General features: G+C 46.6%; 1 protein-coding gene and 1 long non-coding RNA gene across 2 annotated transcripts; both read left to right on the forward strand.

Annotated features, from left to right (window-relative positions):
* Nucleotides 1-7,119: 7,119 nt before the first annotated feature.
* LOC132384372 (uromodulin-like) lies at nucleotides 7,120-13,039 on the forward strand. The gene is made up of 7 exons (XM_059955478.1): nucleotides 7,120-7,175; nucleotides 8,176-8,252; nucleotides 8,358-8,522; nucleotides 11,040-11,181; nucleotides 11,474-11,550; nucleotides 11,656-11,820; nucleotides 12,960-13,039. Exons 1-7 carry the CDS (start codon nucleotides 7,120-7,122, stop codon nucleotides 13,037-13,039), a joined length of 762 nt encoding a protein of 253 aa, XP_059811461.1.
* A 605-nt stretch (nucleotides 13,040-13,644) lies between these two features.
* On the forward strand, nucleotides 13,645-14,338 carry LOC132384386 (uncharacterized). The gene is made up of 3 exons (XR_009508867.1): nucleotides 13,645-13,766; nucleotides 14,058-14,134; nucleotides 14,240-14,338. It is a non-coding gene; the product is annotated as an uncharacterized LOC132384386 (long non-coding RNA).
* Nucleotides 14,339-15,140: the final 802 nt, after the last annotated feature.

The raw sequence follows: 15,140 nt of genomic DNA on the forward strand, positions 1-15,140 counted from the left end.
GTGAGAGTCCAGAGGCTCAGATAACTTTTTCCTGATGGTAGCAGTGAGAGGAGAGCACGGCCTGGATGGTGGGGAGTCCATGATGATGGATGGTGCTTTCCTATGACAATGCTACACGTAGATGTGCTCAGTGATGAGGAGGGCTTTACCTATGATGGACTGGGCCATATCCATTACTTAGTTGTAGGCATTTGTGTTTCCATAGCAGACCAAGATACAACCAGTCAATATACTCTCCACCACACATTGATAGTTTATCATAAATTTTGATGACATGCTGAATCTTTTCTAACTTTCAAAACAGTAGAGGCTTTCTCCATAATAGAAATTATGTGCTATTACTATCAAGTTATTGAAAGTTACTAAAATGAGTTGCTTGAGAAGTATAAGGAAGAAAATACTTAACAGGGAAATGAGGCAAGCTAAAAGAGGTTTCTTTGTCAGACAAGGTAAAAGAGAATCTCTAGGGCTTCTACAGGTATATTAAGAGCAAAAGGAGAGGAACAGACAAAATTGGTCTTCTTGAAGATCACCGTGATCATATACGAATAAAGTTGGATCCAGATGAAGAGTAGTGAGGTTATCAACCATATCTAGATTATGGAGGAGGAGGTATTTACTTTTCTGAGACAAATTAGGATGGATAAACCCCCGGAGCTTGACAGGATGTCCCCTCAGCCTCAGTGGGAGGCTATTGTAGAAATTGCAGGGACCTTGTTAAGAGATATTTTAAACAACCTTAGCCAATGGTAAAATGCCCGAGGATTGGAGGATGACTAACATTGTTCAAGAAAGACTCTTAAGAATAAGCCAGGGAATTACAGGCTGGTGAGCCTGACATCAATAGTGGGTGAATTATTAGAAGGTAGTGCAAAGGATGGGATATATAAATATTTGGATAAAGATGTTTGATTAGAGACAGTCAACAAGGCTTTATGCATTGCATGTCACTTGTAACTGGACTTACTGGTTTTTTTTGAGTGGATTACCAAGAGGTCGATGAAGAAAAGGTGCCGGATGTTGTTTACGTGGACTTTAGCAAGACTTTAGGGAAATTCCCACTTGGGAGGCTGGTCAGAAGGTCAATTTGCTTGGCATTGTAGTTCATTGCGTTTGACAGTGGGAGAGGACAAAGAGTGGTAGTAAATGGTTGTCTTTCCAACTAGAGGCCTGTGACTCGTGGTTTCCGCAGGGATCAGTGCTGAGTCCGTTGTTTGTCATCTTTCACAATAGTCTGGATGATAATGTGGTAAACTGGATCAGCAATGTTGCTGCTGACTTCAGGATTGTGTGTGTAATGGACAGCGAGGAAGGCTATCAATGCTTGCAGTGGGATCTGGACCAGCTGAGAATGGGCAGATAGAATTTATTGCAAATGAGGGTGAGATGTTGAATTTGGGATGTCAAACTTGGATAAGACTCACATAGTGGATATTAGGGCTCTGAGGTGTGTGATAGAACTATGGGACCTGGAAATACAACTCCATATTTGCTTTAAAGCAGCATCACAGATAGATATGGTTGTAAAGAGAGCGTCAGGTACATTGGCCTTCATAAATCAGGGCATTGAGTAAGGAGTTGGGATGTTATATTGAAATTGTAAAAGATGTTAGTGAAGCTGATTTCAAAGTAATGCGTGAAGTTGTGGTCACCGACCGATAGGAAAGGTATCAATAAACTTGAAAGAATGCAGAGAAAATTTATAACAATGCTGCTGGCATTTGAGGACCTGAGTTACAGGCAAAGTTTGAATGCGTTAGGAATTTATTCATTGACGTCTTTTCTGGGAAAGGTGAAATATTTAAGAGGAATCTGAGGGGGATCTTCACTCAGAGGGTGGTGTGAGTGGAGTGAGCTGCCAACGGAAGTGGTAGATGCAAATTCAATTTTAACATTTAGGATAAGTCTGGATAGGTAAATGAGATGAGAGAGGTTTGGAGGGCTAGGGTCTGGGTGCAGAGAGATGGGATGAAGCAGAGGAGCAGGCTGGCATGGACTAGATGGGCCCAAGTTCCTGTTTCTATGCTGTAATGCTCCATGACTCTGATCAACAGCTCCCCCATACAATAAATATCAATGTGCCATTTGCCTTCCTAACTACTGCTGCCCCTTCCTGCAGTCTGAGATAAACACCCCACCGTGGACCAGTGTGACCACACACTCGCATCTGTGCAGAAACATCTTTGTGTCTTTCACTAAATTCCCTCTAAATTCCTTCTCCATTACCGACCCTGTACACGGTCCACTCCCCATTACTGACCCATTGCCAACCTGACTGGGGGTTTATCCTGTGTCCACTCCCCCTCTAATGTCTGCTGTCCGTTACAGACAATCTACACCTTCCACTCCACAATACTGACCCATTATAAACCTGGCAACAGTAATCCTGTGACTATTTCCTCTCCAGCACCTGTGTCCATTCCTGACCCTCTGCTCAATACTGTCCAATGACTGAAACCATGTTTATTAGAGGAGGCTCACTGACTGGGAACAATAGGCTCTTCATTGCACAGCCTCAGGAGAGATGATGTTTGCTTGCTTTGCATAACTTTTCAAGACATATATCAACTTTGCAACCGCCCAGCTCTGGTTTCATTGCATCGAGAAGCTGGTGCGGAAGGTAGTCGTTGACCTGTCGCTGCGTCTGACACCACTCACAGCAGAGAGTGAGGAGGTTGTAGGTGGTCCCATCTCCCTCCAGTTCACACAGCAACACCTCATCGGGAGTCACACGTGAGTAGACATCCCCAGTAGAGACTGATCGCACCTAAAAATTCATCTTGTGCTCTGTGTTTGTGTGTGGGTGTTGCAGAGAGAGAGAGAGGGTGTAAGTAAATGAAGGTAGATGGAGCTGCTCTGTCTCATTCATCTGTGAGGTTTCAGGAAGGAATTTTTCACCTCTGGGGTCTGAGTCACAGAGATCTCACTGTATGTGGGGTCCCAGTGAGGGAGAGAGGGAGATCTTACCTCTGTCCGTGGGGTTTCTGTCAAGGAGTGATGAATCTATCCCACTATTGATGGATATCCCTTTCCATCCTCAGTTCCCATCCCCATTTACACCTTGTCCTCAGCCCCAGTGTGTCATTTCTCACTGAGTTAATTCCAATCTTTCATTTCCAGAATGTCACCGGCTGAACTGAGGGTTGTGCTGCTGATCCTGGGTTTTCTGGGTGAGTAATGTCTTGTAGGGACAAACTGCGTGCCGTGTACAGTAAGAGGAAGCAGATGTTATTTATTGTTTCTGTAGACGAGCAGAGACAGCCTGTATTTAATGGGGGAAAAGTACTGAAGGGACCTCGGGAACATTATGAATCCAATTTGACACATGGCATTAGAGCTGGTGATCAGAAACATCCAGATATCCGGTTTGGTGAAACAACAGTAGGGAGTGGAGGGAGATGGGGAGGCAGAGAGGTTTCAGCAGAGAATGTCAGGCTTGAAGACTGAGGAGAAGGCACGGCTGGAAATGCAGTGATTACACTCCGAGAGGCTGGGACTGGAGGGAGTGTTGAGAGGCTGGAGGAGATTACACTGGGAGGGAGTGGTGAGGCTATGTTGGGATGTGAAAGCAAAGTTGGGTTGTGTGTTATTTAACCAGATTAGTCAACACAGGGACAGTGGGTGAAGGGGCATTGGGGAGGGGGAAAATTTTCAGGCACAGTCAGCAGAGTTTATGGAGAGCAGAGGGCAGGATTGGGAGGTGGCTGTAGTTGTGAATGAGAGTGGACTGAGACAGGGGTGGAGCTTGGTGACGTTACACTGGTGAAGTCTCAGTGGGGCAGAGATGCGGCTGGAGCCACATCAGTGACTGCACCAGACCCACTGAGGGCTTGGTCAGGCTGAGGGGAAAGGGAGGTGTCAGTACTCCTGGGCACGGTTTGAGGAAGGACCAAAGGCAGTTCCAGTGACTCAGTCCAAACCTGACCTTTATGGAGTTTGTATGTTTTCCCTGTGACCACATGGGCTCCCACAGGTTCTCGGGTTTCCTTCTCCTGCCAGAGGTTCAGGTCTGGTTCAGAGTAACACACACTATATGCTGGAGACACTCAGCAGGTGAGGCAAGGTCTGTGGAGAGGCGTAAAGAGCCGATGTTTCGGTTCGAGACTTTTCATTGGGACTGCAGGTTTGATTGGTTAACTGGCCACTGTAAATGGTCCTCTGTGTGGAAGTGAGATTAAATCCTGAGGGGAGTTGTTGCTACGTCTGGAAGATAAAAGATGAATCGTGTTGGACTGGTGTAAGTTGGTGTTTGATGATCAGTGTCGACTCTGTGAGTTGAAGAGCCACTTTCTGTGCTGGATGGCCCCGTGGAAGGCCTGGAGCCTGATTGGTTTCATTCGGACAGGGCTCTTGTCATTGGTCTGGGGGTGTCCCCGTGTAGATAGCCTCAGACATGATGGCTTGAACAACAATTTGTCATTCCAGAAATTTTATTTCCCTCCCCCCTTCCCTTGTCTTCCATTCCCCAATCTGGCCTCTTACCTTCTTTCCTCACCTGCCTATCACCACCCCCTTCTGCTTTTCCTTCACTTTCCCCATGGTCCACTCTCCTCTCCTATCAGATTCCTTCTTCTCCAGCCCACTCTCTACCTTTCCCACGCACCTGGCTTGACCTGTCATCTTTTAGCTAGCCCTACTTTTCTTCCCCCACCTTTTCACTCAGGCGTCTTCCCCCTTCCTTTCCAGTCCTGAAGGAGGATCTCAGCTCTAAATGTTGACTGTTTATTCATTTCCATCAATGCTTCCTGACCTGCTGAGGTCCTCCAACATTATTATGTGAGTATCATTCTTGCAATCAGTGTCACTTTATACACCCAGCAGTCACCTTACTGGCTACAGTGCGTCTCTAATAAAGTAGAGACAGGAGTAGAAACCGGTGTGGTCTTCTGCTGCTGTAGTCCAAACACTTCAAGGTTTGATGTGTTGTGTGTTCAGAGATGCTTTCCTGCACACTACTGTTGTAACATGTGGTTATATGAGTTTCTATCTCCCTGCTGTCAGTTTGATCCAGTCTGACCATTACCTCTCTCATTACCAGGGCATGTTCACTGACAGAACTGTTGCTCACTGGACCCCTTTTGATTTTTGCACCATCCTCTGTAAACTCTGGAGACTGATGTGGGTGAAAAATCCCAGCAGTTTCTGAGATACTCACACCACCCTGTCTGGCACCAGCTATCATTCCACAGTCAAAGTCACATAGATCACATTTCTTCTCATTTTGATGTTTGGTCTGAGCAACAACTGAATCTTTTGACCATGTCTGCATGCTTTTATGTATTGAGCTGCCACCATGTGATTGGCTAATCAAATATATTAATGAGTTAGTGTTCAGGTGTACCTAATAAAGTGGCCACTGAGTGCATCCCCACTGACTTGGCCTCCACTGCTGTCTGTGGTTATGGATACCACTGACTCACCACCCTCTGGCTAAAAATACCCCCTTATCTCTACCCTAAAGGGATGTCCTTGTATTCTCAGGCTGTGCCCACTGGCCCTAGACTCCTCCACTACTGGTCAAATCTCTGTATTCACTCGATCCATGCCTTTCAATATTTGGTAGGCACATGGATTGTAGAAGAATGGAGGGTTGTGTTGGAAGAGAGGGCTTGATTGATCAGAGGTCTAACATCACTGCTATATGTCATGAAATTTGTTGTTTAGCAGTAGTACCTTGCAATACAAGATGATAAAAGCTATAAATTACAAATTAAATATATTTAAATAAATGAACTAATTAGTGTAAAGAGAGAACAAAAAGATTTGCAGTGGTGCACATGGGTTCATTGTCCATTCAGTGATCTGATGGCGGAGAGGATGAAGCTCTTGCTAAAACATTAAGAATGCATCTTCAGGCTCCTGGGCCACCTCTTTGATGGCTGCAAAGAGAAAAGGGATGGTCCTTGGCTATGGGTGTCCTTAATGATGGATAAGACCTTTTTGATCTGTCACTTTTTGATGCTAGGGAGGCTAATGCCTATGATGGAGCTGGATGTGTTTAACATTTTCTGCAGTTTATACTGATCCTGTGCAGTGACCCCTCCATCCCAGACAGTGATGCAACCAGTTAGAATGGTCTCTGCTGTACATTCGTAGAAATTTGCGTGAGTCTGCTGTCATGCCAAGTCCTTCAAACCCCTGATGAAATATAGCTGCTGTTGGGCCTTCTTAGTAATTGGCTCAATATGTTGGGCCCAGGATAGAACTTCAGAGATGTTGACACTCAATAACTTGAAACTGCTCACCCTTTCCACTGCTGATTCCTTGATGAGGTGTGTATGCCCTTGACTATTCCTTTCTGAAGTCCAGATTTATTTTCTTGGTCCTACTGATGTTCGATGCAAAGTTGTTATGACACCACTCAACCAGCTGATCCACTCGCTACTGTATGCCTCCTTGTCACCATCTCAAATTCTGTCAACAATAGTTGTGTTAACGGCAAATTTATAGATGGTGATTGAGCTGTACTGAACCACACAGTCGTGGGTGTAGGGAGAAAGTAGAGCAGTGGGCTCACAAATACTTGAAGCATTTCCAGTGTTGATTGTCAGTGAGCAGGAGATGCTATTTTAGATCTGCACTGACTGTGGTCTCCCAACGAGGAAGTCAAGGATCCAGTTGTAGAGGGACATACTGAGGGCCAGGATTTGAAGGTTGCTGATGAGTACTGAGGATATGATGTTGCTGAACACTGAGCAGTAGTCAGTAAAATTCAGCCTGATGTAGGGATAGCTATTGTCCAGGTGATCCAAGGCCAAGTGTGGAACCAGTGAAATTGCATCTACTGTAGACCTATTGTGGTGAATGCCAAGTTACAGTGGGTCCAGGTCCCTGCTTAGGCTGGAGTTGATTCTGGCCATGACTAACCCCTCAAGGTACTTCATCACTATAGAACTGAGTGCAACTGGACAGTCGTCATTTAAATTTCAAAGTAAATTTATTATCGGAGTACATACAGTGCCTTGTAAAAGGCCTCAAACCTTTCGATCACATAACTATTACAACCAGGGATTTTGATCAATTTAACTGAGCATTTTATTTGTTAATCACATGCTCCTTTTTTCAAGCAAGAAAAAAAATCTGTAAAATGTCAAAAAGCTAAAAAATTTTAAGACAGAAATGTCAGCAGATCAAAAGAATTCATCCACCTTTGCTCAGTGCTCAGTTGAACCAAGGTTTGCTCATTCCTCTGTGCAACTTTCTCAAGCTGTACCAGGTTAGTTGGGGCGAGGTGCTGGACAGGAATCTGGAAGATTTGCTGGAGATGTTGAATCGAGTTAAAGTCCGGACTCTGACTGGGCCACTGAAGGACATCAATAGTCTTCATTTGAAGCCACTCCATGGTTGCTCTGGCAGTGTGTTTTGGGTTATGTTACATATTCACAGGAGCTGTTGTTTCACGACTCCACCTCAGGTTAGATCTTAAATTTATACAACAAATTTTGGGCAATAGCCAATAGCTAAATGCATCTGGTTGTGGATTTAATGAAGCACTTGTTAAGTATCAGCAAGTCTACCAATGTTTCCGCGTGATACACAAAATTAGAATTGCGTGTCTACAGTCAGTTCAATTAATAGCTAGACAATAATGTCTGGATTTTGTTAGCTCACACAAGCATGGAAGCATCTGCCTCTTATCCCATCACTCTCAAGATCCAGATCTTCAGCAATATCTAGCTAGTCAAGTTTGTACACCGTTTCATCACTGAACACCATTCTGTCCCTCAGCCGCAGACTCCACACTCGGTGATCCATGTGCAAGCCACACCGTCCTGGATCAGCCCTGGAGGAGCACGGATTGTTTCAACACTGAGTGTACCCATGGACAATGGATGGGTGATGGAAATCTTGAAGTGGGATGGTACAGATTTAACAGGTAAAGTGAGGAAATAATCACTGAGAAACTGGACACAGAAGGGGAATGTAAACAGGGGAACAAGGGGTGTGTGAATGAGAAATACAGGGAGACCAGGATCATCAGTGACTACACTGAGATACGGAGTAAATACAGGGAGAGGAGAGATCCCACATTTTTGGGGTAGAGAAAAGGGGGAGGTAGAACAGAGAAGAAAATCCCAGGATTGGGGATTTCTTTGGGTGAGTCCAATTTGCCATGTCTCTCTGATTGAATAACCCCTCTCAGATCAGGGACTGACTCTGTGATTATTGTTTCAGTTCTGGAGGATGGAAGATTCCCGAGACGGTCTTACCAGAAGATCGCTGCTCTGGAGTGATCCCAGGCTGGATAAACGGTAGGCTGAGAGTTTGCATCATTGGGGCACGGTTATTTAGGAGAGGGTCTCACCGATGACCGAGGGATCGGGTATATTTTACAGTGTTTATAAAAATCATTCCAGGTTCCCATCCCAACGTGGGAGAGGGGGAGGTGACCCGCACCGCATGTTTCCCCTGGAGTGATTGCTCTTGTTACTGGAGTCGGGAGATCGGGGTGAAAAACTGCTCCAGTTTCTTTGTGTATCATCTGAAACCGACACCCTGCTCCAGTGCTGTGTACTGTACAGGTAGGTCACCGTTCCCCAGTCACACTGGAAACTGGGTGTAGTGGGCAATTTGTCGTGAAAATGTGTGCAGTGGGGAATTTCTGGATTGTCCTGAGTGACCACAGTGTAGAATGTGCTGAGGCAGTTTCCAGGCAGTTTCCTGCAGTGTGGTCAAACCATCTCCTGGAGTGGGAGAGGGTGGGATTGAAAAGAAAGTGAGAGAGTGGTGCGACAGACTGGAGAGTGAAACAGCGGTTGAAAGAGGATAGGGACATAGGGAGAGACCGAGGGGTGGGAAATGTAGAGATGGGCCGCATGTTGAGTGACATGGAGGGAGAGCGAGCAGGGAGGAAGGGAGTGAGTGAGAGAGAGTGAGACTGAGTGCAGAGGAATGAATGGAAAGACCAAAGAAGGAGGGAATGAGTGAGCGACTGAAGGGGCAGACTGTTAGGGAGAAAGCAAATGGTTGTTGAGGAGAGGTTGGAAGAGATTGAGGGGGTTGTGTGGTAGGGAAAGATTGTTATGGTCGTGTCTGAATTCCGCATTCTGGTTCTTGATCCGGTCTGTGGACTCTGGGACCTTCGACCATCCCTCAATTCAAGTAGTCACACCTGAGGATCATCTGGGCTCAGTTGGCCTCAATGAGGCGCACCTGATGCCTATGGGTTGGCTGTGAATATAAGGGGCTCTGGAACTGAATATAGTCCTGTCTTAGAGTACCACCGTTAACGACAAGTTCTGTGAGTGAGTGAGTGAGTGACCGACCGGCTCCATAGCCCGCCCAAGTCTTCCAGCTGCAGTGAGTCTTGAACTCACCCTTGACCGAGCTCCCTACCTACCCCCTGCCTCCATTGGGTAAGCCAGGCCAGATTGCCGTTGCCTGGTGGAGGGCTCTGCCCAATCCTATCCATTGCCTCCGTCGGGTAAGCCGGGCCGGATTGCTGTTGCCCCTTCCTATCCCTCACCTCCGATGGGTTGTTCCCCTTGACCTGCCCAGGCCCCTGTGTCCTGCCTGGGAGGTCTGGGTCCTGCCCAGGAGTTCTGCGGCCTGCCCGGGGGCTATCCTCCCAGCATTCCTTGCCTGGAGACCCCAGCCTCGAGCCCACCTTGGGCCCCAAGATCTCTCTGATCTCCAAGGTCATCTCTGATCTCCAAGGTCTCCACGAACGACACGGTCTCCACACCTTGTCCTATCCTTTAGCTTCTCCCGTCCTGACCTTAGTACTTCAGTGTCTGTGTCCTGCATTTGGGTCCAGTCTCACGTCCCTTATTACAAAGATAGATAGTGAGAGAGAGGGATGTCCAGACTGAGGGGAGATGGAAATTACCAGCAATTGAGACAGACCAGAAACCAAGCACGTTTAGTTTCTTGTACTATCCCTCGACCGCCCAGCACACTTGTGTATCTGTCTTCCAATTTCTGTCCTGAACCCCTGCCTATAACATCCTTTCTGAATCAGGATCAGGTTCAATATGACTGGCACTCATCATGAAATTTGTAGTTATTCGACAGCAGTACATTGTGATAAATAACAATAAAACCCTGTAGGTTACAATAGATATATAGTATATGCAAAAGGTTAAGTTAGATAAGTAGAACAGAAAGAGAAAGAAACAGTAGTGAACTGGTGTTCATGTCCTTTGAAAAATCTGATGGCAGTGTGGAAGGAAGTGTTCCTAAGTCATTGAGTGTGTGTCTTCAGGCTGCTGTACGTGAACCTTGATTTTTGCAATGAGAAGAGAGCATGTCTTGGATAATAGAGATATTTGATAATTGGTGCTGCCTTTTGAGGCATCCAACTTGGAAGATGTACTGGGTGCCGAGGAGGCTACTTCCCATGATGGAGCTAACTGATTTCATAACTTTCTGCAGCTTATGTCTGCCTCCAACGTCCCTCCTTGAATACCAGAGAGGAATGCAACCAGCTAGAGTACTCCCCATGGTACATCTGAAGTATCTCCCCATTCAGAAAGAGATGGCTCTGCCCTCTGTGCTTCCTCTCTTCCCCTATCCCACTCCTGTCCCTGACAGGTAGCAATGCACTCTGTCTTAGTATTCTGTTCTACTTCAGTGACCCAGTTTCAGTATGACCTCCTGTGCTTTCTGTGTTTGAGTGTGCAAATTCTCACTGTGATCATCTGGGTTTGCTCCCACCAGACAAAGGTGTGCACGTTAATTGGCTGCTGTCAAATGTTCCAGAGACTGGGTCAATGACATGAGAAATCAAAGAAAAGTGTCAGAGTGAACAAGCTGGGGGAATATATGGGAAGGAACCGATGTGGGTAAATGGGAATGATGGGATTCGCCTCCCAGAACCTGCCATGGACCTGATGGATATAAGGGCATCGATGTTGTAATAAGTAGATGATGGGAGGATGATGAGGCTTACTTAAGAGATGTTCTTATTGGTAAGAGGGTAAATGGGAGATAATTGGTTCTCTGTTGTTGGTATTGGTGGATGTATAGATGGGGGAGTTTGGGGGACATGAGCTGAACATCACCTTAACACTGAACATCATTCTGTCCCTCACCTGCAGACTACGCACTCAGTGATCCGTGTGTGACCCACACCGTCCTGGATCAGCCCTGGAGGAGCACGAATTGTTTCAACACTGAGTGTACCCATGGACAATGGATGGGTGATGGAAATCTTGATGTGGGATGGTACAGGTTTGACAGGTAAAGTGAGGAAATAATCACTGAGAAACTGGACACAGAAGGGGGATGTAAACAGGGGAACAAGGGGCGTGTGAATGGGAAATGCAGGGAGACCGGGATCATCAGTTACTACACTGAGATGGGGAGTAAATACAGGGAGATCCCACATTCTCAGGGTAGAGAAAAGGGGGAGGTAGAACAGAGAAGAAAACCCCGGGATTGCGGATTTCTTTGGATGAGTCCAATTTGCCATATCTCTCGGATTGAATAACCCCCCTCAGATCAGGGACTGACTCTGTGATTATTGTTTCAGTTCTGGAGGATGGAAGATTCCCGAGACAGTCTTACCAGAGGATCGCTGCTCTGGAGTGATCCCAGGCTGGATAAACGGTAGGCTGAGAGTTTGCATCATTGGGGCACGGTTATTTAGGAGAGGGTCTCACCGATGACCGAGGGATCGGGTATATTTTACAGTGTTTATAAAAATCATTCCAGGTTCCCATCCCAACGTGGGAGAGGGGGAGGTGACCCGCACCGCATGTTTCCCCTGGAGTGATTACACTTGTTACTGGAGTCGGGAGATCGGGGTGAAAAACTGCTCCAGCTTCTTTGTGTATCATCTGAAACCGACACCCTGCTCCAGTGCTGTGTACTGTACAGGTAGGTCACCGTTCCCCAGTCACACTGGAAACTGGGTGTAGTGGGCAATTTGTCGTGAAAATGTGTGCAGTGGGGAATTTCTGGATTGTCCTGAGTGACCACAGTGTAGAATGTGCTGAGGCAGTTTCCAGGCAGTTTCCTGCAGTGTGGTCAAACCATCTCCTTGAGTTGGACAGGGTGGGATTGAAAAGAAAGTGAGAGAGTGGTGCGACAGAAAGTGGAGAGAGAAACAGCAGTGGAAAGAAGGGATAGGTTCATAGGGAGAGACCGAGGGGAGAGGGATGCAGTGAGACTGAGGGGTGGAATGTGTAGAGAAGGACCACATGTTGAGTGACATGAAGGGAGAGCGAGCAGGGAGGAAGGGAGTCAGAGACCGACTGAGGAGGGAGTGAGTGAGAGAGAGAGTGACTGAGTGGGGGTGGAATGAATAGAAAGACCGAAGGAGGAGGGAGGGAGTGAGGGAATGAAGCGGCAGAGTGGTAGGGAGAAAGCAAATGGGTGTTGAGGAGAGTTTGAGAGAGATTGAGTGGGTTATTTGGTAGGGAAAGATAGTGAGAGTGAGGGATGTACAGTCTGAGGGGAGATGGAAATTACCAGCAATTGAGACAGACCAAAAACAGAGCATTGTTAGTTTCTTGTAATATCCCTCGACCGCCCAGCACACTTGTGTATCTGTCTTCCAATTTCTGTCCTGAACCCCTGCCTATAACATCCTTTCTGAATCAAAATCCGATTCAATATGACTGGCACACATCATGAAATTTGTAGTTATTCGACAGCAGTACATTGTGATAAATAACAATAAAACCCTGTAGGTTACAATAGATATATAGTATATGCAAAAGGTTAAGTTAGATAAGTAGAACAGAAAGAGAAAGAAACAGTAGTGAACTGGTGTTCATGTCCTTTGAAAAATCTGATGGCAGTGTGGAAGGAAGTGTTCCTAAGTCATTGAGTGTGTGTCTTCAGGCTGCTGTACGTGAACCTTGATTTTTGCAATGAGAAGAGAGCATGTCTTGGATAATAGAGATATTTGATAATTGGTGCTGCCTTTTGAGGCATCCAACTTGGAAGATGTACTGGGTGCCGAGGAGGCTACTTCCCATGATGGAGCTAACTGATTTCATAACTTTCTGCAGCTTATGTCTGCCTCCAACGTCCCTCCTTGAATACCAGAGAGGAATGCAACCAGCTAGAGTACTCCCCATGGTACATCTGAAGTATCTCCCCATTCAGAAAGTGATGGCTCTGCCCTCTGTGCTTCCTCTCTTCCCCTATCCCACTCCTGTCCCTGACAGGTAGCAATGCACTCTGTCTTAGTATTCTGTTCTACTTCAGTGACCCAGTTTCAGTATGACCACCTCTGCTTTCTGTGTTTGAGTGTGCAAATTCTCACTGTGATCATCTGGGTTTGCTCCCACCAGACAAAGGTGTGCACGTTAATTGGCTGCTGTCAAATGTTCCAGAGACTGGGTCAATGACAAGAGAAATCAAAGAAAAGTGTCAGAGTGAACAAGCTGGGGGAATATATGGGAAGGAACCGATGTGGGTAAATGGGAATGATGGGATTCGCCCCCCAGAACCTGCCATGGACCTGATGGGTATAAGGGCATCGATGTTGTAATAAGTAGATGATGGGAGGATGATGAGGCTTATTTAAGAGATGTTCTTATTGGTAAGAGGGTAAATGGGAGACAATTGTTTCTCTGTGGTTGGTATTGGTGGACGTATAGATGGGGGAGTTTGTGGGACATGAGCTGAACTTCACCTTAACACTGAACATCATTCTGTCCCTCACCTGCAGACTACGCACTCAGTGATCCGTGTGTGACCCACACCGTCCTGGATCAGCCCTGGAGGAGCACGAATTGTTTCAACACTGAGTGTACCCATGGACAATGGATGGGTGATGGAAATCTTGATGTGGGATGGTACAGGTTTGACAGGTAAAGTGAGGAAATAATCAATGAGAAACTGGACACAGAAGGGGAATGTAAACAGGGGAACAGGGGTGTATGAATGGGAAATGCACGGAGACCGGAATCATCAGTGACTACACTGAGATGGGGAGTAAATACAGGGAGATCCCACATTCTCAGGGTAGAGAAAAGGGGGAGGTCGAACAGAGAAGAAAACCCCGGGATTGCGAATTTCTTTGGGTGAGTCCAATTTGCCATGTCTCTCTGATTGAATAACCCCCCTCAGATCAGGGACTGACTCTGTGATTATTGTTTCAGTTCTGGAGGATGGAAGATTCCCGAGACAGTCTTACCAGAGGATCGCTGCTCTGGAGTGATCCCAGGCTGGATAAACGGTAGGCTGAGAGTTTGCATCATTGGGGCACGGTTATTTAGGAGAGGGTCTCACCGATGACCGAGGGATCGGGTATATTTTACAGTGTTTATAAAAATCATTCCAGGTTCCCATCCCAACGTGGGAGAGGGGGAGGTGACGCTCACCGCATGTTTCCCCTGGCGTGATTACACTTGTTACTGGAGTCGGGAGATCGGGGTGAAAAACTGCTCCAGTTTCTTTGTGTATCATCTGAAACCGACACCCTGCTCCAGTGCTGTGTACTGTACAGGTAGGTCACTCTTCCCCAGTCACACTGGAAACTGGGTGTAGTGGGCAATTTGTCGTGAAAATGTGTGCAGTGGGGAATTTCTGGATTGTCCTGAGTGACCACAGTGTAGAATGTGCTGAGGCAGTTTCCAGGCAGTTTCCTGCAGTGTGGTCAAACCATCTCCTTGAGTTGGACAGGGTGGGATTGAAAAGAAAGTGAGAGAGTGGTGCGACAGAAAGTGGAGAGAGAAACAGCAGTGGAAAGAAGGGATAGGTTCATAGGGAGAGACCGAGGGGAGAGGGATGCAGTGAGACTGAGGGGTGGAATGTGTAGAGAAGGACCACATGTTGAGTGACATGAAGGGAGAGCGAGCAGGGAGGAAGGGAGTCAGAGACCGACTGAGGAGGGAGTGAGTGAGAGAGAGAGTGACTGAGTGGGGGTGGAATGAATAGAAAGACCGAAGGAGGAGGGAGGGAGTGAGGGAATGAAGCGGCAGAGTGGTAGGGAGAAAGCAAATGGGTGTTGAGGAGAGTTTGAGAGAGATTGAGTGGGTTATTTGGTAGGGAAAGATAGTGAGAGTGAGGGATGTACAGTCTGAGGGGAGATGGAAATTACCAGCAATTGAGACAGACCAAAAACAGAGCATTGTTAGTTTCTTGTAATATCCCCCGACCACCCAGCACACTTATGTATCTGCCTTCCAATTTCTATCCTGAACCCCTGCTTCTAACATCCTTTCTGAATCAGAATCCAGTTC

This window comes from Hypanus sabinus, chromosome 32 (assembly GCF_030144855.1).
Source record: "Hypanus sabinus isolate sHypSab1 chromosome 32, sHypSab1.hap1, whole genome shotgun sequence".
Taxonomy (NCBI): Eukaryota; Metazoa; Chordata; class Chondrichthyes; order Myliobatiformes; family Dasyatidae; genus Hypanus; species Hypanus sabinus.